This window comes from Pseudorca crassidens, chromosome 20, assembly GCF_039906515.1.
Source record: "Pseudorca crassidens isolate mPseCra1 chromosome 20, mPseCra1.hap1, whole genome shotgun sequence".
In the NCBI taxonomy this organism is placed as follows: domain Eukaryota; kingdom Metazoa; phylum Chordata; class Mammalia; order Artiodactyla; family Delphinidae; genus Pseudorca; species Pseudorca crassidens.
The window spans coordinates 58,675,557-58,695,304 of NC_090315.1; the positions used below are offsets into that span (position 1 = coordinate 58,675,557).

Genomic DNA, 19,748 nt, shown 5'->3' on the forward strand with positions numbered 1-19,748 from the left:
TACTTACTGTTTTTCTCTACATTGACTGTAAATGGACTTGCACCTTCAGTTTTGTCTTAAGCGGTAATATCTGTGAAATATGGGATTTGTTCTTAAGCGGTAACATCTGTGAAATATGGGATTCCCCAAACGTACGTGAAAATTAATACATAATTATTAACATAAAAAAGAACTCACCGGGAGCCAGGTAAAAGTTTCCCACACACACTGGTGGCTTGTAGGTCACCCAGGGACACTCCTGGAACCCAGAGGAGGCCAATTCGGGTTTTAAGCACTTTTAACAGATACTGGGTGGGATATGGAGCTGTTGGCCCAAAGAAGCACCCCCTCCAGCTGCCCCATGGGTGGCAGTGCTGCCAGCGGGGGTCTCTGTCGTTGGGTGCTTGGTGGCTGGCACGTAACAAGCTGATCTGCCCCTGCAGGTATCGCTCTCCTGGCTTCCACGTGCAGTCCTGGTATGACGAGGTGAAGGACTACACCTACCCCTACCCCCACGAGTGCAACCCCTGGTGTCCAGAGAGGTGCTCTGGGGCCATGTGCACCCACTACACACAGGTAAGGCTGAAGATCAGGTGTGACCTCAGCCTGGCACCCCCAAACACTGTCACTCACCTGGCCCTGTGGGACTGTTGCCCAGTCAGAAAACCTCTGCTCTATCATTGCCTTAAGTTTTTCCTTTAATTGAGCACTACTCAAAGTATAGCTGGTGGGCCAGGCTGTTTGTGGCCAGTTCACAAATATGGAAACTGAGAGTAAGCGCTGGAAACTTCTGTGGCAGCTTTACATTGCTGGGGAATTTTCCTTGTGTGTTTTTTTGTTCTTTTTTTTTGTTTGCTTTTGTTTTAAAGGAATGTGTGGCTCTTTAATGGGTTAGGGGAGGAATCTGGTCCTTCACCTCTTCACCACACACCCCTTTAGTGCCAGCACCTTGTGGATCCAGACCAGATTATATCACCCTGGTCATTTGTCCCTTGAGCTCAGATGTATGGATGTCATCTTTTCAGATAGTTTGGGCCACAACCACCAAGATTGGCTGTGCTGTGAACACCTGCGAGAGGATGAATGTCTGGGGAGATGTTTGGGAGAATGCGGTCTACCTCGTCTGCAATTACTCTCCAAAGTAAGAACAAGTGACGTGGTTTTATGGGTTGGGGTGTGTTCTCCTGCTATGGAAGACCCAACTGAAACTGGCTTCAGTGGTAAAATCTCTTTATTATTTCACATAACAAGGCATCTAGAGGTTGGTGCGTCTAGGTTAGCGTAATAGCTCAGCATGTCAATGAGAACTTTCTGTCTTTCTGCTGTATTGTCCTCTCCTCATGGTCCCAAGATGGCTGCAGAGCACCAGGCATCACATCTTCCCAAACAGAAGGGAAGAGAATGGTAGAAAAGGCCTGTCTCCTTAGGCTTTTCTCACCCCTGGCCCACTTTCTCCTTATGTCATTGGCCAGAACTAGACCACTCATGGACAAGGGAGAACAAGAGTGCCCCAGTTGGCTTTGACCAATGAAATCGCCCCAGTTGGCTTTGCACGTCACCCCCTGGGGCTACTTGAATAAGTCAGAAGCAGGAGTAGTTGGCTGGGCAGCCAGTGGGGTCTGTCATAGAGATTCTTTTTCTCTGAAAATACGCAGCAGATAGCACTCTAGAAAATAGGTATTCATGCTAGCCCTAGTTTTTGCATCTTTATATTTCCCCTCCCAGAAGGGACCTCGTCACACCTTTAGGTCATAGTCCCACTTTCTCTTGACAGCATCCTGATGTCATCAGTGGGTCACTTATCCCTTTACTCATTCACCTCCATTGCTCATCAGACAAGTGTGTGCTGATTCTCAGAGACCCGCTCACCCAGTTATAGCCTGTGGTTTGCACACTGGCCACTGGGCTGGCCGCCATCCTAGCACTGGGCCCTGCACGCAGTGTGCCCTTGAGGCATGTTTTCTCCATGACTGCATGAAACAGGAATGACCTCATTTACTGGGTTGGATCAGGAGTAGCCGTGAGAAGGTAGGATGAAGAGGGAATCGCTGAGGTTGGGAGGAAAATAGAAACTCTCCGTAAACCATCTGGGACGTCTGTGGTAATGATGTCTCAGGCAGCCCACGGGGATGAGGGCAGGGGGGTTACGTCATCCATGGGAGGGACCTGAGCCCCATGGAAGAGGAGTAAGGTGGTCCCCATGGTGGAGCTCGTTGCAGAGTGGCAGGTGGGGAGTGAGGAATCATTTGATTTAAGTCTTTATATTAAAAAATACACTAGAAGATCCAACCAGAAATACCATTCTTCCCTTATTTAGTCTTTACCGCTTTCTTGAAAAAATAATGACTTGTGTACAGTAAAGTACACTAATCCTAAGAGCCCAGCTGGATAAATTTTCACACATATAGACATGTATTAGTCAGCTCAGGCTGCCGTAACAGAATACCACAGATCGGGTGGCTTGAGCAATACACATTATTTCTCACAGCTCTGGGGGCTGGAAGTCCAGATCAGGGTCCAGCAGGGTCAGTTTCTAGTGAGGAGTCTCTTTCTGGCTCCCGGATGGCCACATTCTCCCTGTGTCTCCACATGGCGTTTCCTCAGCGTGTGCTGGGGGTTGGAGGGGGAGGGAGAGGGAGGGGGAATTGAGTTCTCTGTGTCTCTTCTTATAAGGACACTAATCCTATCAGAGTCCCACCCTTGTGACCTCACTTAACCTTAATCACCTCCTCCGAGGCCCCATCTCCAAATGCAGCCACGTTGGGGGGCTGGGTTTCATCATACGGATTGGGGGCGCTGGGCACACACGTTCAGTCCATGCATATGTATATGCATTATGTATGCATTATGTCTACCTGTGTAACTAGTACCCAGGTCAAGGGAGGGAGTATTTCCAGGGCCCCAGGCTGGAAGTGGGGGGCTCCCTCATGCCCCCCAGAGTGGCTGACATTCTGACACCCCTCCCCATCGGTCAGTCTGTCTGGTTCGGACCCTTCTGTGAATGGACAGATATGCCCTCTTGTGCCTGCCGTCTGCCTTTCAACACCGTGTCTGGGAGATTCGTCCGTGGTGTTGTGTGTTCGGTGGGCATTTTTTTTCAGATGTCTTTGTGGTTTTCCATGATGTCCACAAGCCTCTTTCTTCAAGAGTCCGAGCCCCTGCCATGCAGGGGGCAGTGGCTGAGAGGGTGGGCCCTGGGGTGGTGTCTGGGCTCAGGTCTCTTTGGGAGGGGGTGGGGTGGGGTGGTCTTGCGCCCTGACGGCCTCACAGGTGGGGGGAGGGTGCTCACTTCCTGGGGCTGTTGGGAGCGGGGAGGTTGCCCGTCTACAAGACGCGTAGCCCCCAGCCCGCATCCACGACCGGTAACCCGGAGAGCTATTGCTCCAGCTGTGTGGGAGACTTGGTTTGTCGCTGAGGAAATGTGGAAGCTACCTGTGCTGGTGCACGTGGCTGGGGGAGGGGAGGAGCCTGTCTGGGAGGCCCGGAGTGTCTGAAGAAACCTACTGAGCCCCACCTGGTGACAGGGCAGGTGCTGGGGTCCCCTGGGTCCGCCGGGTGATGGTCCATTTGGGAGGGCCATCCCGAAGGCCCCCGTGCGCCCCTAGCCAGCCTGCACATGGGGCCGAGGTGCTCAGCGAGGCAGGGTCTGCAGCCTGGTGGGGGGTGTTATTTTCCATCCACGGGTGCAGACTATAACAGCACCCCCCAGCCGCCCTCCCACCATCCCCAGGCCCGATGCCCGCGTGGCCCTGGGTGACGCCGGTCCGCTATTTTGAGCCGTCTGGGGCCAAACAGAGAGTGTGTTTTCTGCAGTTGTCTCCCGGCCATCACTATCAGGACCCCTCCTTGGCCACCCTGGACAGCCGTCAGAAACGTCACGCAGTGAGGATGTTGATTTAGCAAATGCTCAGAGAGCATGTTGCCGTCACCAGGGACTGGCCCCAGTCTGAGGCATCCACACAGACGCCCTCTTCATCTCATGACCACCCCCCGTGGTTACCCCACTACAGAGAAGGGGGCAGAGGCTCAGGGTCGAGGGGCATTGGCTGGGTTCACCCGGCTGGCAGGGCCACGTCCAGCCCCGGGAGTCTGCTCATCACCGCTCGGCCATGCTTGGCCCAGGATCGGGGCCGCCAGTCTCTTTCCTGAGTGGACAGACAGGTGACGGGGCACCCATGAAGGAAGTTTCTAGAACAGATCACGAAGACTGGCTCCCAGTCACTCACCTCTCCGGCTTGTGCTGCTAAAGGCCCAGGTGCTGGGGGAAGGGCTTGAGAATTCCACTCACCACCTGCAACCTGGCCCCTGGAGAAATCCCACTGACCGGCCTCTGGTTTCCCTGCCCTGGGAACTTCAAAGGGAGGCGGATGGCACCTGCAATGCCCAGAGGGACCTTGGTCCCAGCCCCGAGAGCAGAGTGTGGTCAAAGGCTCTGAGCCCCACAGCCTGGGTTCAAATCCCAGCCCTCCCACTCCCTCGTTGTGTGACCTTGGGCAAGTCCCTTAACCTCTCTGAGCCTCAGTTTCCTCTTCTGAAAAAGGATTGAACTCCAGCACGTCCCTCCTGGGGTGTTGGAAGGATGGAGTGAGCAGGTAGGTACGTGGTAAACACGAGGCACTCCCTGGAACAGGCTGACCTTTACTCATTTGAGAAATGGCTTCAGAGGACCCCAGCAGCTTCCAGTGCAGAGGCATCGGGGCTGGGACTGGGGGTGGCTGACAGCATTCAGAGTTGCATGAGGCCACAGGACAAAGGTGCAGGGAGAAGGATGCTTTGTAGCTCCCGACTGGGATTCTTCTGGAATTCTCTAGACTCTGTACACAGGAGGGGGCTCAGGGCAGGTGCCTTTCCCCCTTCAAACCTTCCTTCCTCCCTGACCGTGTCTGGGGTCCCGAGAGGCTCCAGAAAGGAGCGAGAAGCCCCCCGGGCCCTGGCGTGGCGGCCCCCTGACGGGGTTTCTGGTCTGTCCTCAGGGGGAACTGGATCGGAGAAGCCCCCTACAGAGCTGGCCGGCCCTGCTCCGAGTGCCCGCCCAGGTACGGAGGCAGCTGCAGGAACAACTTGTGTTACCGAGGTAGGAAACGACTTCAAAACCCTTTGGAATGGGCGTCCCCTCCAGTCCCTGAGTCACAGAGTGGCTGACGTGAAACGGGGAAGTTGGACAATTTGGGGGGGAAATTGGTCCCTCCTGCCCTCCCCCTCGGCCCTCCCCTCCTCGCCTCCCCATCTCTGGACTCAGGGTTCAGCCCCAGCTCCCCGGGGATACGGCTGCCCCTGGGACGTCCCCCCAGTGGGCGTCTCCCATGGGAGGCATCCCTGCTCTCTTGATGCTCAGAGTTTGGTATAAAACAGACAACAAACAAGGAATTTAAAACAGCCACGTGATTGATGGTCCGGCCAGCTGCAGGCCGGGTAGGGGCCGCCTCCGCGGCTTGTCAGAGCCCCTCCTGCCCGTCCTTGTCCCCCTCAGGCCACCCAGCCGCGTGTGCAGCTTGTCCGGCCCTTACTCGTCAGAAACCTGTTTCCCCTACCCCACAGCTCAGGCCAAGCCGAGCTCTCAAAGGCTCTCAAAGGCCGTGTTTTCCGGCGATGCCAGCATTTGCTTATTGCCTGCGGCTCAGAATGTTCCCACGTTCCCTGCTCCTGTGAATAACGCACATTTTTCGTGCCTCAAGTGCTCCTCGCCTTTGGGACTGTTTCCTCCGGCTCCGTCCCAGAAGGAGCAGAGTCCGCCAAGGGGCTGACCGTGTTTTTGAGGTTGAGGTGTGTTTTTTTTCCCGTGGCTCCATTAACAAGTCTCGTAATGGCTGAGAGGGGTCTTTCAGGAGAGGTGGGATTGGGGGGGAAACGCAGGATCAGTCCATTGGGCTCCGGGGTGAAGCGTGGGGCTCCCAGACCCTCCCAGGCCCGCTGTTCGCTACTGATTCTGCCCACTGCGGGGAGGGCGTGGGGATCTTGCAGGGGGGCAGAAGCAAGGATCTGAGAGTCCAGTCCGTGCTGGTCCCCTGGGTCGTGAGTTATATGCGGGTGGCTGAGCCTCCAGGGGGAACTCAGGGGCCTCAACCCAAAGTCTGGACATTAGGCTTCTGCTTCTGGCTCTGCATGATTGGAGGCTGTTCGCTCAAGCCAGCTGATCACTCTACCCACCAGCAAAATGGGTATGATACCTCCAACCTTCCATGACGGATCTCGGGCTCAGATGAGAGAGTCGGTGCATCTGGTGCGAGTGTATTGAGCGCCTGCCGTGTGCCAGGACGTTGCCAGGGGATGGGGTGGGGATGCCTGTGGGGACCCGACAGTCACGGTCCTGCCCTCGGGAACATGAGGTCCAGCGGGGCCACTGCCCCGAGGAGGGACACGCGTCTTTCAGGGGACGTAACAGATGCCTCAGGGCTTAACAGCAGGAGTATCCACCATCAGCCAAGTCAGGGAAGGCTTCCCAAGCAGGTGGCTATTGAGGCAGAGGACATGGCCTAGTAATGAGAGAAGGGAAGGGTGTTTCTGGCAGGCGGAACAGCATGTGCAAAGGCCTGGAAGATGAGGCATCGCGGTCACGAGACTGTGAGGCAGAAGGGCCCACAGGGATGTGCAGGTCCCGGCAGTGCCTGCCACGCAGCCGGGGCTGTGTAAGCTTTTGTTAGATGGAGTTTCTCCTGCTCTCCCACCCCCTCTCAGGCACCACACCTCTTCACTCTCTTTGAGAGGGAGGTGCCCACACCTGTCCTTCGTGAAATATTCCCAGATAGCCCAACTCTGACTCCTGGATTCGTGGGATAAGCGTGGGTTTTAGAGTTCGGCACACCTGCCTGAGGAATATCAACCCTACATGTTCCAGCGGTGAGCACCTGGGCAGGGCATTTCATCTCTCTGAGCCTCAGCCTTCCTGTGTGAAAATGGGGTGATGTGTCAGCCCCCGGGGGTCGTAGGAGGGCTGAGAAGAATGCAGGCTGACACTCCAGGCATATCAGGCCGCAAATCCCCATTCAGGCAGGTCCTGTGGCTGCTGTCCAGTCACCCAGAGGGGCAAATGCCCCCATCAGATCCTGAGTGCTGATTTGGGGACCGTGAGGGAGGGATGCCCACTGGGGCTCCCCGTTGGTTCTCACATTGGGAGGGGGCTCCGCGTGCGCACAAGGCAGGCTGTCAGGGTGCAGGGCAGGCAGAGCGGGGTGTCTCTGCGTTCCTGGACGTGTGTGCTCAGGCACACCGCTTGCCTTCTTTGAGCCTCGGTTTCCCCATCTGTAAGAGCGATGACATCGTTCTCCCGCAGATGATTTGCTGGAAGGATGCAACACGGAGGATGTGAGTTGCTAGGACAGCAGCCTGCACATGGTGCCTTATGGACACAGCTCATTACTTCCTTGGAGAGGTGGGAGTGGGGAGGTATGACTGCGCTTATCACCTGGCGTGGGGTTCTTCCTCACCTGGGAGGTACTGGGGGCCCTCTCCCAGCCTGGGGGCCCCATCCATCTCAGGATCCTGGCAGACCCCTTCTCTTCTCGGGAAACACAGCTCTGGTGTCACACCTCCTCCAGGGAGACTTCCCTGAGTCCACAGACAGGCAGCCCACCTGCCTCCGTGCTCTTACTGTACCCAGACTCTCCTTGCACTTGATTCACCTGTAGTTACAACTGCTGGTTCACTCCCGGGCCTCCAGGGCCACGTAGCAGGTGTGTTCTGCATGTTGTCTGAACAAGTATACCCCTGATATCCACAGAGGGTCATTTTCGAAGAACAAATGCACACAAAGATAGCCTAGATGCTGGCTAACCCACCCAATGAAGCCTCCTAGACTTGCTTCTTTATTTTTGGTGGAAAATGCCCAACTTCACTTGGTGGGCGTCCCGATTTTCTTAGCGAACCATGCAGAAAGTCTCTTCTAAAGCAGCTTATCTGCATAAGCTACTTAATAAGCATTTATTGAGGTTCCTGGCAAGGCCTTGACCTCTAGTGGAGATGGAACAGGGATAAGGATAGACCGTAAGAGAAGATTCCAGCCCTTCCCTGTGTGGCGAGGAAGGGCGTGGACTTTGGGGAAAGGTGATTTGACTCTCAGCTGTGTGAGCTTGGGCAGGTCACATAGCCTCTCTGAGCCTCAGTTTTCCCGTCTGTAAAATGGAGCTGCTCATGCCTCCCAGGGAAACGAGAGGATGAGGTGAGAGCTTCATCCCCACTTATGGAACCAGGCGGGAGTCTGCAGAATGATGGAGCAATGCTGTGTGCCTTGAGACCCCTGGGCCGGAGCTGGACGGTGCACGGGGTAACCTTGCCGCGAACTTGGGCACGGAATTTCCCCAGGCCTGTGCTGATCCACACAGGGGATCTTAATTAGGATGTGATCAAATACAGCCCGTCCTCTGGGTAAGCATTCCACTTTTCATGTGTGTGTCTGAGGGCGAGGACCGTCTACCCATTTTCTTAAATAGTGAGCCTTCAGATGCTTTAGACTGCTCTACCCAACTATATTTGGCTAAATAAAGCCACGATTATGAGGTATAAAAATCCTAAAGGCCAGTGGAAGAAAACCCAGCTTATTCCAGAGACAGCTCTGGCTTTCAGTGAAGGACAAACATGAATAGCCACACTGACGGGAAGACAGACAAGAGACGGCCGCTGGGTCCCAAGTGGTATTTGCAAACCCAGCATCTTCATAAAGATTTCACCTATAGCGTTTGGCTACAAATGATGTGTTCAGAATTCCCTTCCTGGATGTCTTTAAGCTTTGCTGGGACTATTTTTTTTTTGTTTTCCCCAAAAGAATTCCAAGACAGAATTTGTTGGGCATTTTGATCATCCTCCACTCAGCAAATTTTGTTGAGCAGCTACTACGTTTTGGGAGCTGGGTGTAGTGTGGTGTGAAGCAGGCTGGCTGCTGGCCTCAGGGAGTTTCCAGCTGGTGGGGGAGGTGGGTGGTGGTGAGCACGCCGTCCAGGAGCAGTACATGGAGGTCCATGAGCTCTGATAATGAACTTGGGACTCAGGGTTGCTGTTCTCCTCCGGCTTAAATCCTGTCCATCCTCCTATGAGTCAGGGTAGTGGTTGTGCCGTGATGAATCGGCCAGTGAAACAGCTGCAGAGCATCCCAGCCTTGAAAAGCATCAGAGAAGATGTCACTTGCCCTTCATATTCTTGAATGTCTTGTATCAACGCAGACCCTTGGTCTGCTTTCTGGAGAAAAGTTGTTGCTCTTCAGAAGAAGTAAGGATAAGGCTGGGGATTGGTGAACACGTGATGGGACTTTAATTTTAATCCGTTGACTCAGAGAGGCTGCAAGGGCGCTTCATTTCTGCTCCTTGAAACCGTTCTTTACCCAAACACATCTGTTGTCTTTTCTCATTGGAGGAGCTTGGAAGGCAGGGGTTTCCACCTCGGGTCCACAGACATCCTTGGAGGGGCGGGGGTCCCCCAGCAGAGATGCGCACTGATTCATCTTTGATAAGGGTGCTCAGGCAAACCCAAACAGCAATACTTTGCTCTACTTTGGCTGGAATTTATGCTTTGGTATCCAGCTGGCCTGATTACACATCACAGTGAGTGGTTAATAGTTGACTTTCATGATGAAAACTGGAAGATAAACTGATGCTTAATAAATGCAATGTATTCGGTGAATTAGAATGTTTTGAAACATGAAGGTCATGGTCATGGTTGGAGAAATAATAATATTTAGGTGGGGAAAATATTGGGACCCGAAGAACTAAGTGTTTTAACCAAGAGTTGGGTCTTTGGCTCGTTCTAGATGATGGTTCCAATGTTATTGGGCTTCGAAACTTCAGTGCAGAGAAAGGTTAAGTGATCTTGGCCTGCAGGAGTGGGGAAGGAAGCAGAATGTGCTGGTGGTGAGGGGCATTGGGGTCCAAGACCATTGACGAGGGTCTTCGTGTGCCATGACGGCGTGTAAATGAGGCGGACCCCTCCTCCAGTGAGAACCTAGGGCCAGAGGCACCTCAGCGGAGACAGCTACGGTTTGGGGTCAGAGGATGAGGCGGCTTCCTGAAGCTGCTTCCTTGGGCAGAGACGGGACAAGAAACCATTCTGATGATCCAGGGGTGGGCGCCAGGGCCTTCTAACCTCTGGTCAGCCCAGCCGCTCTTGTGTCCAAAGCAAACACAGTGACCAGAGAGCCATCCACCGCCCCTTGGCGGGGAGAATTCCACCTGGCCAGCACTGTCCTGAAAGGTAACTTTCTCTTTGCCACTGAAATGACCCTTTGTGAAGCCAAACCTCGAACAACTTTAGTTTCCAAATTGCTTCTTTATTTTTTCCTAAATGCATTTTGGTTGAATCCCAGCATGTTGCTTTTCTCTCCCTCTTCACTATTAAGAGACATACGACCAGAAACCTGAAACGGACGAGATGAACGAGGTGGAAGTGGCCCCCATTCCTGAAGAGAAGCACATCTGGGTCCCGCCGAGGGTGATCAGACCCACGAAGCCCAAGAAAGCCCCTGCCGTGAACCACATGAGTGAGTGGGGCTCTGCCCTCTGCCAGCCGCCTCTGGAGGGGGCAGTTTTCTTTGGGGTGGGCAGAGGAGGGAAACTGGTGGGTTGAGAGGTCTCCAAGTCGACAAACAGCAGGGAACAGGGTGGGGTGTAGCTTGCAAAAAGCACGACCTGAAGATGTTTCTAAAAAACGATATTTTTAAGTCATTTCAAAAGAAGCATTATAGGAGCTGTGCTTGGGTGGCCTTTTCCCCCCTGGCAGGTATTTTAAGGTTAGACCTTCTCTTGTCCTTTCAGAGAGGACTTGGGCTAAAATTGGGTTCCTGTTGGAAGTGCCTGGCTCCCAAAGGGAGGATGAACGTGCAGCGTGGAGCCCGGCTCTCGTGGTCATCATGCACCAGCCCTGTGACTCGGACAGTCACCCGACTCTGAGAGTCGATGTGCTCGTCCATAAAGTGGGAGCAGTGATGCCTCTGTCAGCATTGTTTTAAATCAGTGAGATATGGACCTGTGCATTTCATATGTCCATATTTCACAAGAGGCATTGGGTTCTTTTTTTTTTTTTTTTTTTTTACTTATTTTTGGCTGTGTTGGGTCTTCGTTACCACACGCGGGCTTTCTCTAGTTGTGGTGAGCGGTGGCTACTCTTCGTTGCGGTGCGCGGGCTTCTCACTGCGGTGGCTTCTCTTGCTGCGGAGCATGGGCTCTAGGCGCGCGGGCTTCAGTACTTGTGGTGCGCAGCCTCAGTCGTTGTGGCTCGCGGGCTCTAGAGCGCAGGCTCGGTAGTTGTGGTACACGGGTTCAGTTGCTTCGTGGCCTGTGGGATCTTCCCGGAGCAGGGCTCAAACCCGTGGCCCCTGCACTGGCGGGTGGATTTCAACACTGCGCCACCAGGGAAGCCTGGCATCGTGTTCTTGACAAAGGAGAACTGCAGCAATTACTGGGGAACAAGGCCATGGATTCTAGACCTGGGGCAAACCTCCTGGGCTGTATGTCAACGTTCTCATCTCTTACTCTCACACATCTTACCATAGCAGTTGCAGCTCTGTCAGTTTGCTGTGGGGATTATATGCAGTAAACGGGGGCCACCCAGTGTCAGCTGTGCTTTGAGCTCACCATCAAGTTGCCTCCGACACCCCCCCCCCGCCAAGGCCGGAAGCTGGATGTCCTCCCAGAGACTTCCGGAAGTCCCCAGACGCCTAGTGTTCTCACGCTCACCTCTGTCGCGCTTTCTTCTGCCCGGTCTCCCAAGACACTTGGCCTGCTAGGGCTCGCTCCTTTCTTTCTGCCCTCCCCTGCCGGGCTCCGCTTACCCCCTCCGCTGCTCACCTGTGTATGCGGCACCTTTAGTGAAGGGTTGAGGCTCTGGAGGGCATTTTCTTACAGACACGGCACCAAGTGTGGGTTCTCTGCCCACCGGTGTCTCTCTTTTCCCTCCAAACCTCACACAGCATAAAACGGGACTCACCCCTGAGTGAGGAGGCCAGCGCATGCCCACCTTTCTCAAAAGTCCTCTGCTATTCTGTCAGCTGCCCTGCCCTCAGCCCCCACTAGTCTCTATCCTCTGGGCCTTCAGATGTCTTTCTCCTGGGCTTCCTGCCTGTTTAGTCAGCTGTGGCTTTCTTTGACCAGGAAATACGCTGGTGGTCTTGTCTGTCCAGAAATTCCAAACGCTTCAGTTGTTTTTTTTCTTTAATAATGTAACGTTACAAAGTAATATGTCTTTTTGTCAAACTGTGACACTACTGCAAGATTCTGATATGTCCCTATAAAATACACCAAAAAGGAAAGCTTGGCAAAGTCATCTTGGCTGGGGGCGGGGAGACGACACGGGTGAGAATGGCTGGGTGCCCGCCAACCGGGCTGGACAAGGCTCGCCCTCCAGAGCCCTGTGAGGCTATGGGGCACTTAGTGTGCCAGGCTCCCTTCCAAGCCTACATTTACTTTCTCATTTCAGGCTCACAGCAACCGTTGGAGGTGGATACTGTACTCATCCCCATTAGTAAGCAGAATTTGAACCTCAGAGAGGGGAAGTAAGGTGTCCAAGGTGACAGTGCTACTAGAAAGAGGATCTGGGATCTGAACCTCACCCTAAGCCTGCAGCCATTGGGCCATGCTCTTGTTTTCATTATGACATGGATTCCAGAATGTTCCAGAGAGTTCCTCAGAGCAGGGGATGGGGTCTTCTAACTCAGACTCATCTTCCCGCTTCTTGCCTTGACAAGTATTTCTGCATTTCTCTCCTAGCCCAAGTCGTCAAGTGTGACACCAAGATGAAGGACAAGTGTAAAGGGTCCACGTGCAACAGGTAAGACCTGGCCCATCTCTATCTCGATGCCTACAGCCCTCTGAAGCACCTGCTCTCGGTCTTGGGTCACATCATGGTCTGTCAGCTGATCTACATCTGTAGAAATGCCAGATGTGCCAGCAGCAGATGTGCTATCGACAGGGAGATCCTGACCGATGTTTCTGTGAGGCTGGGGGCTCCCTCCCATCTCTCTGCCTGAAGGGGTTACCCAGAGCTAGCACAGGCTAGCGCAGAGCTCTGTGCCGGGGACGACTGGGGCTGCGGCAGCGTTAGGGCAGGTGTGGCCGTGGACGGGTCCAGCACGGCTGCTGTGGAATCCAAGTCGGCCTGCTTCCCGAGGGGCCCCACCAGACAAAGAGCGGCCTGCGTGTCGCCCAGCGTTGAACAAATTCATGTAGCTGACGGAGTCACTTAGTATCGTCCGTTTCAGATGTTGAAAACACCTGCCAAGAAGAACAAGCTTGGTTTTGGCAACGTAGCTGCTGGGCTGCGCCTTCTGGCAGTGAGTGGCCAACAGGTGTAGCGGCCCTGCATGGGTCCTCAGGTTCACGGCAGGAAACTGTGTTATCGGTGGAGGGGCCCTTGCTCTTCTTCCTATGGATTCTGGCGTCCATTCATCTAAAGCGGAATTGCATTTTTATGTTTTTTTCATTTATTTATTTTATTTATATTTATTTTTGGCTGCATTGGGTCTTCGTGGCTGCACACGGGCTTTGTCTAGTTGCGGCGAGCGGGGGCTACTCTTTGTTGCGGTGCGCGGGCTTCTCATCGCGGTACCTTCTCTTGTTGCGGAGCACGGGCAGTACTGTGGTTGTGGCACGCGGGTTCAGTAGTTGTGACTCGCGGGCTCTAGAGCGCAGGCTCACTAGTCGTGGCACATGGGCTTAGTTGCTCCATGGCATGTGGGATCTTCCCAGACCGGGGCTCGAACCCGTGTCTCGTGCATTAGCAGGCAGATTCTTAACCACTGCGCCACCAGGGAAACCGTGAATCGTGTTCTTTAAAGCACACGCTAGAAGAGAAGGTATATGGTATTACCTAAAAGAGAGGGTCCTATTTTATACCATGGGGACTTTGTGATCTGGTTTGCCAGGACAATGCATCACTCAGACTTTGGCAGGAGTGTCCTGGGACAGACAGAGCAGCCCAGGATCAGATGTTCAAGGGGCTCATACGTCATCCCACGAGCAGCTGGCGATGGGCCAGCAAGTACTGCGAAAGTAGAACGAGGCGCTTTGTTGGTGAGATGAGCAGGACGTGGCAATGAGGGTGGTGGAATAACCGTCTGTCCCCTCGCACCGGAAGGGGTCTCCACTCCGCAAACTCACGGGTCTGGGATTCCCGGGACGCTCCCGAGTTGCCCCTTGGTGGTGATGTGCCTTTCTGAACCGCCGGCTTGTTACAAGAGCATCACGCCGGAGCATTCAATGGGAACAAATGACAAGTCTGGAGAACATTCGTTGTTAGCATCAAAAGGGTTGCAGGGTTGGGGGTAGATGGGACCCTCCCCAAGCACGGAAAAGGCAGGGGTCTGTCCACATGAAGGCTGTTAGATGCCTTCAGTCAAGATATAGAACTCAGCCCACCTGCGACCACAAGAACGTTCACGGTGCAGCTCCTGGAAGCCGTCCCGCCATCTGTCACGTCAGTTTTCTGTACGTGGTGCTTTTAAAAAAATAATATTTACTGGACTTTTTTTCTGACTTTAAAAGGTATTCTTGTTCATTGTAATTCAGGAAAACAACCACCAAAGGAAAGTATAAAGGAAAGAATAAGTGTCCCACGATCTCGTGAACGTCAGTAACCATTCTATGTAGTTTCTGTGCACTGCTTACGCTATACTGTTATGCAATCTTGTGTGTTACTGGTTTCACTTAAGGTTTTCCAAAGTCAATAACTGTTCCTCAGAAACTTCATTTCTAGTGGCTGCATAATACTCTGCCATTTGGCCGCACAAAAGTATATTTGGCTATTCCTTTGACACCTGATGACTTATTTACAGTTTTTCCCCACTACAAATGGTTGGAGTAACATGGAGGTCTGACTTTCTGTCTTTTTACTTGGGAGATTCAAGAATTAAGGGATATGAATTTTTTTTTAATGGAAGCATAGTTAATTTACAGTGTTGTGTTAGTTTCAAGTGTACAGCAAAGTGATTCAGTTATACATATATATATATTGCTTTTCAGATTCTTTTCCATTATAGGTTATTATGAGATTTTGAGTATAGTTCCCTGTGCTATATAGTAGGTCCTTGTTGGTTATCTGTTTTATATATAGTAGTGGGTATATGTTAATCCCAAACTCCTAATTTATCCCTCGCCCCGCTTTCCCCTTTGGTGGCCTTAAGTTTTCTATGTCTGTGAGTCTGCTTCTGTTGTGTAAATAAGTTCATTTGTATCATTTTTTTAGATTCCACATGTAAGTGATATCATATACTTGTCTTTGTCTGACTTCCTTCACTTAGTATGATAATCTTTAGGTCCATCCATGTTGCTGCAAATGACATTATTTTTTTATGGCTGAGTAATATTCCATTGTATGTATGTACCACATCTTCTTTATCCATTCATCTGTCGATGGACACTTAGGTTGCTTCCGTGTCTTGGCTATTGTGAATAGTGCTGCTACGAACATTGGGATGCGTGTATCTTTGTAAATTAGAGGTTTTCATCTTTTCTGGATATATGCCCAGGAGTGGGATTGCTGGATCATATGGTAGCTCTATTTTTAGTTTTTTGAGGAACCTCCATACTGTTCTCCATAGTGGCTGCACTAATTTACATTCCCACCAACAGTGTAGGAGGGTTCCCTTTTCTCCACACCCTCTCCAGCATTTGTTATTTGTAGACTTTTTAATGATGGCCATTCTGGCTGGTGTGAGGTGATACCTTATTGTCGTTTTGATTTGCATTTCTCTAATAACTAGCAATATTGAGCATCGTTTCATGTGCCTCTTGGCCATCTGTATGTCTTCTTCGGAGAAATGTCTATTTAGGTCTTCTGCCCATTTTTTGATTGGGCTGTGGTTTTTTAAAAAATATTAAGCTGTATGAGCTGTTTGTATATTTTGGAAATTAATCCCTTGTCGGTAGCATCGTTTGCAAATACTTTTTCCCAGTGCAGAGGTTGTCTTTTCGTTTTGTTTATGGTTTAAGGGATATGAATTCTGAAGGCTTTCTGGAAAGATTAACTGTTGTTTGTGAACATGATCACCATCATTTAGTTTTATTCTATTAAAAAACCCTTGATGCCTGGAAAATGCCAACTCCTTTCAGTCTGCACATCTTTGGTGACTGATATCTGAGGATTTTTTTTTTTTCGTGCCTTTGAAGCCACTTGTCTTTATTCTGTGAATTGTCTATCTGTTCATAGAATTGTCCATCTATTCAATTTGAACCTGAAGCACATGAAAATAGTCTTTAAGGAGGTCAAGTTGAATCTAATTGTGTCTGTGTGGCTAGAAACTTCAGCCTGGGTGAATTGGGAGTTGCTCCAAAACAATGCATGCTATATCACTGACGCTTTTCTATATGTAATGATATAGAAGGGAAACCCCAATAAATTCACGATGAGGTTTCATGAACATGTTTACCTCTGAAAATCATCTTCTTTCTTCTCCATCAGGTACCAGTGCCCAGCAGGCTGCCTGCACCACAGGGCAAAGATCTTTGGGACTCTCTTTTATGAAAGCGTAAGTATGGCCAGCGTTTCTTTAAATGGCTTGTGTGGACTCCTGTCTCTGTTTTAAAAGCAGGTGGCTGGTTTTCAGGTGAACAGATTTTCTTTCCGCTCCTTAGTCAAGCCCCCCTTTTTGTAGAGCTGATCTGTGTGTGTTTCTGGGGTCACAAACTTGTGAAGCCACTTTTGGGAACTGGGGATGACCCTCGAGCAGACCAGTCTCCATTGTAGGCCGAGAGTTAAATGCTCCACTGGATGGGGAGAAAGGGCTGTTTGTCCCTGTTCTTAGTTTGTAAAGCAACTCAGATGAGTTCTTAGAGATAGGCATCCCCTGGAACAAAGACGTGTTATAGAGTGCAGCCAGAGTGAGAAGTGGGGTGAGCCTTGGCCCGACTTTTTGTGGGTTGAGGACAAACATCTTGGATGTTTGGGGAAATGATCGCAGACAAAGATGAATTCAGATTTACTTACAGTCTGACCTGTCCCCCGCAGGCGTCCAGCATCTGCCGGGCCGCCATTCACTACGGGGTCCTGGACGACAAGGGAGGCTTGGTGGACGTCACCAGGAATGGGAAGGTCCCCTTTTTCGTCAAGTCTGAGAGAAACGGCGTGCAGTCTTTGAGGTAACTATGCGGTGATCAGGGTTCCCGAAGACTCCTTTTCTGCTTATGAGAGCACTGTTGAAACTTTGTAAAGTACTGAACAATATAAAGAAGGAGGAAAACACTGAAGATGACCTTAATCCCATAACTCAGAAATCGCCTCTATTGGCCGTTCAGCCTATTTAATCCCAGTGGGTTTCGGTGTGTGTGTTTAATGTGGTTGAGTTTTGTTTCTTGTTTGTTTTTGTAGGTTTTAGGAAAGTTTATTGTGTATTTAAAATGAACACTGCTCTTAATTATGAAATGTACACATAGCCATGAAGATACAGAAAAACGGAAATAAAGAAATACTAATTTCTTCATTCCCACTTCCCAGAGATAATCTACGTACATGACCTTCAAAAGCATAGCCTTGCAATCTGAGTTCTGAATCCTGCTTTTTCTCCCTTCCTTGTCCCTGAGAACTCTTCAGACACATCAGTAATGACTGATGGTATCTTTGAGTTTGTAGGCTAATTCTTTTTTTTTTAGCATCTTTATTGGAGTATAATTGCTTCACAATGGTGTATTAGTTTCTGCTGTATAACAAAGTGAATCAGCTATACATATACATATATCGCCATATCCCCTCCCTCTTGAGCCTCCCTCCCACCCTCTGTATCCCACCCCGTTGGCTAATTCTTGATTGGCACTTTTTTTCCCCCTGAGAACGAAGCTTTCATTTTAAAAATATACTTACTTGTTTTTGCAAGGTGTTTTTCATGTAAGGTATGTGGATGGCTGACGGGGCAGACCATCTTCGCCATTCTGACTTTTGGGGGTTGATGGGGTTGGGGGGACCGTGAAGAACTGCGGGAGATCATGTCTTGATCTGTCCATGGCATCTGAGGCATAAGGTGACCAGGAGCTGGTGGGACCCACTGGGGGCTCTAGGGTCAAACAGACCCGGCTCTGACTTCTCCCTTTGCATGACCTGGGCTGGCTTCTTCATACCATCGGGGTGGCAGTACTCTCATTTATAAATGAGGCCCACGGGAGGACCCGGGGCTGACACCCAGCTAACCCACCACGAGGCAGCATGTCAGGGACCCCCGTGTCAGTGCCCATCCCAGGGTCTGCAGCAGGAAGGCACCCAGCAGACGCTCCTGTGATAGTTACAAGGTGGCACGTCCGTGTCCCTTCCAAATAGTGAGGCCACTCAGAACATTTCAAAAACTACGTGAGTCATTCTGTTTGGAGAGGCCTGGTTCTTCCGGCGGTGTTGCAATATTCCTTCTTCTGTCTTAGCTGGGGATTTTATGTAAACAAAAAAAGAGCAAGGAAGTTTAAACGAAAGCAAAGAAAATATTCATGGAGATATCGGTTGCGTGACCTCAACCCCAGCCTTGATGAAGCTCCGCCCCACCACCGGTGGAGCTGTGGGCTTGACCGAGGGTTCAGGTCCTGCATTGCCTGGGACCCTTGTCCTGAATCCATTTCTGGTCCCTTCCAATGGCCAACTTTACATCTAGAGTGGGGTTCTTCACGTCTTAGAATTAGAGTCGGGGAGTGTGTGAATGCAAAGCAAATTAAAACTTCAGTTTCACTCACCTCTCATTGAAATGTGGTATTTTCTTCCCTGACGGGTGTCAGCCCCCAATCTGAGTAGCACTCGTAGGGCCAGCGACTTTCTCACGGGTAGGCATCCACATGATGGAGACACCTTGAAACAGTCTCTGCTGTCATGATCCCCAAATGACAGCAGTTAGAAGACCTGCCGCTAGGTTCTGTTTTCAATACGTTGATAAAGATGCAGAGCTATGACGCTGACACACATTTGTCTTAATACTTCGATGATGATATTAATACCTGATTTCCTTCTACTCTTTTCAATTTATCATTGCATTTTAAAACCATCGTTCTGAGAAGGTGTCCGTAGGCTGTACCAGGCTGCTAGAGGGACCCTTGGCACCAAGAAGATTAACGAGCCCTGCTCTAGAACCTTCTCATTCTAGATCCTGCTCTAGAGTGTCCCAAGGGCTTTCAGGCTGATGGGAAACAAGTAGAAAAATGTGAAGTTGAGGCCGTAAATAAAATAAGTGCAGGAAGAAGCGTGTACTTTCAGACGCGTTTCTGTTTGCATTTACCCAATGATTCCTTTTACAGCAAATACAAGGCCTCCAGCTCCTTCACGGTGTCAAAGGTAAAAGGTAAGCGGGCCAGTCTTTTCTCATATGACCGCAATACGCAGGTTATCTTGGGTCTCCCTGGAACTGCATTCCTCTTAGTTATTGATTTAATGTTTACCGTGTCTGCTGATGTTGCTCTTCTCAGCACTGTAAACATGTTTAAGAGGTTCCTGAGGAGGTCGATCCTTTAACTAATTTTTTTAAATATCATGACTTAGGGGGAGTTGCCCGGCAGTCCAGTGGTTAGCACTTGGCGCTTTCACTGCTGTGGCCCAGGTTCAGTCTCTGGTTTGGGAATTAAGATCCCGCAAACCGTGGGGCACGGTGAAAAAAAAAAAAATCTGAACTTGGCCATGGACCTAGATAGCTAACCTGAAACACAGGCATGGGTTCCCAGCTGACTGTCACAGAGGTACTAATGCCTGGGTCTAGAGTAGCTAATAGGTTGCATAGGGAGTGTCAATTTCTAGTGAGCGATAGTGGCTACCTGGAGCGTCGTTTTGAGAAGGATTCTGAGGCCTCATTCTGGGCTCAGCAGAGCACGGAGCTTGATAGATTAGTAATGTCTGCC

The 19,748-nt window shown here is 51.0% G+C and overlaps 1 protein-coding gene across 1 annotated transcript in view; it reads left to right on the forward strand.

The window, feature by feature from the left end:
* Positions 1–19,748, forward strand: part of CRISPLD2 (cysteine rich secretory protein LCCL domain containing 2) — a 66,512-nt gene that overhangs the window by 24,132 nt on the left and 22,632 nt on the right. The window contains exons 4-11 of the mRNA XM_067720661.1: positions 423–555; positions 1,005–1,120; positions 4,953–5,053; positions 10,301–10,441; positions 12,666–12,726; positions 16,354–16,420; positions 16,900–17,030; positions 19,155–19,198. Coding sequence (XP_067576762.1) covers positions 423–555; positions 1,005–1,120; positions 4,953–5,053; positions 10,301–10,441; positions 12,666–12,726; positions 16,354–16,420; positions 16,900–17,030; positions 19,155–19,198 — 794 coding nt within the window. The remainder of the gene's footprint in view (positions 1–422; positions 556–1,004; positions 1,121–4,952; positions 5,054–10,300; positions 10,442–12,665; positions 12,727–16,353; positions 16,421–16,899; positions 17,031–19,154; positions 19,199–19,748) is intronic.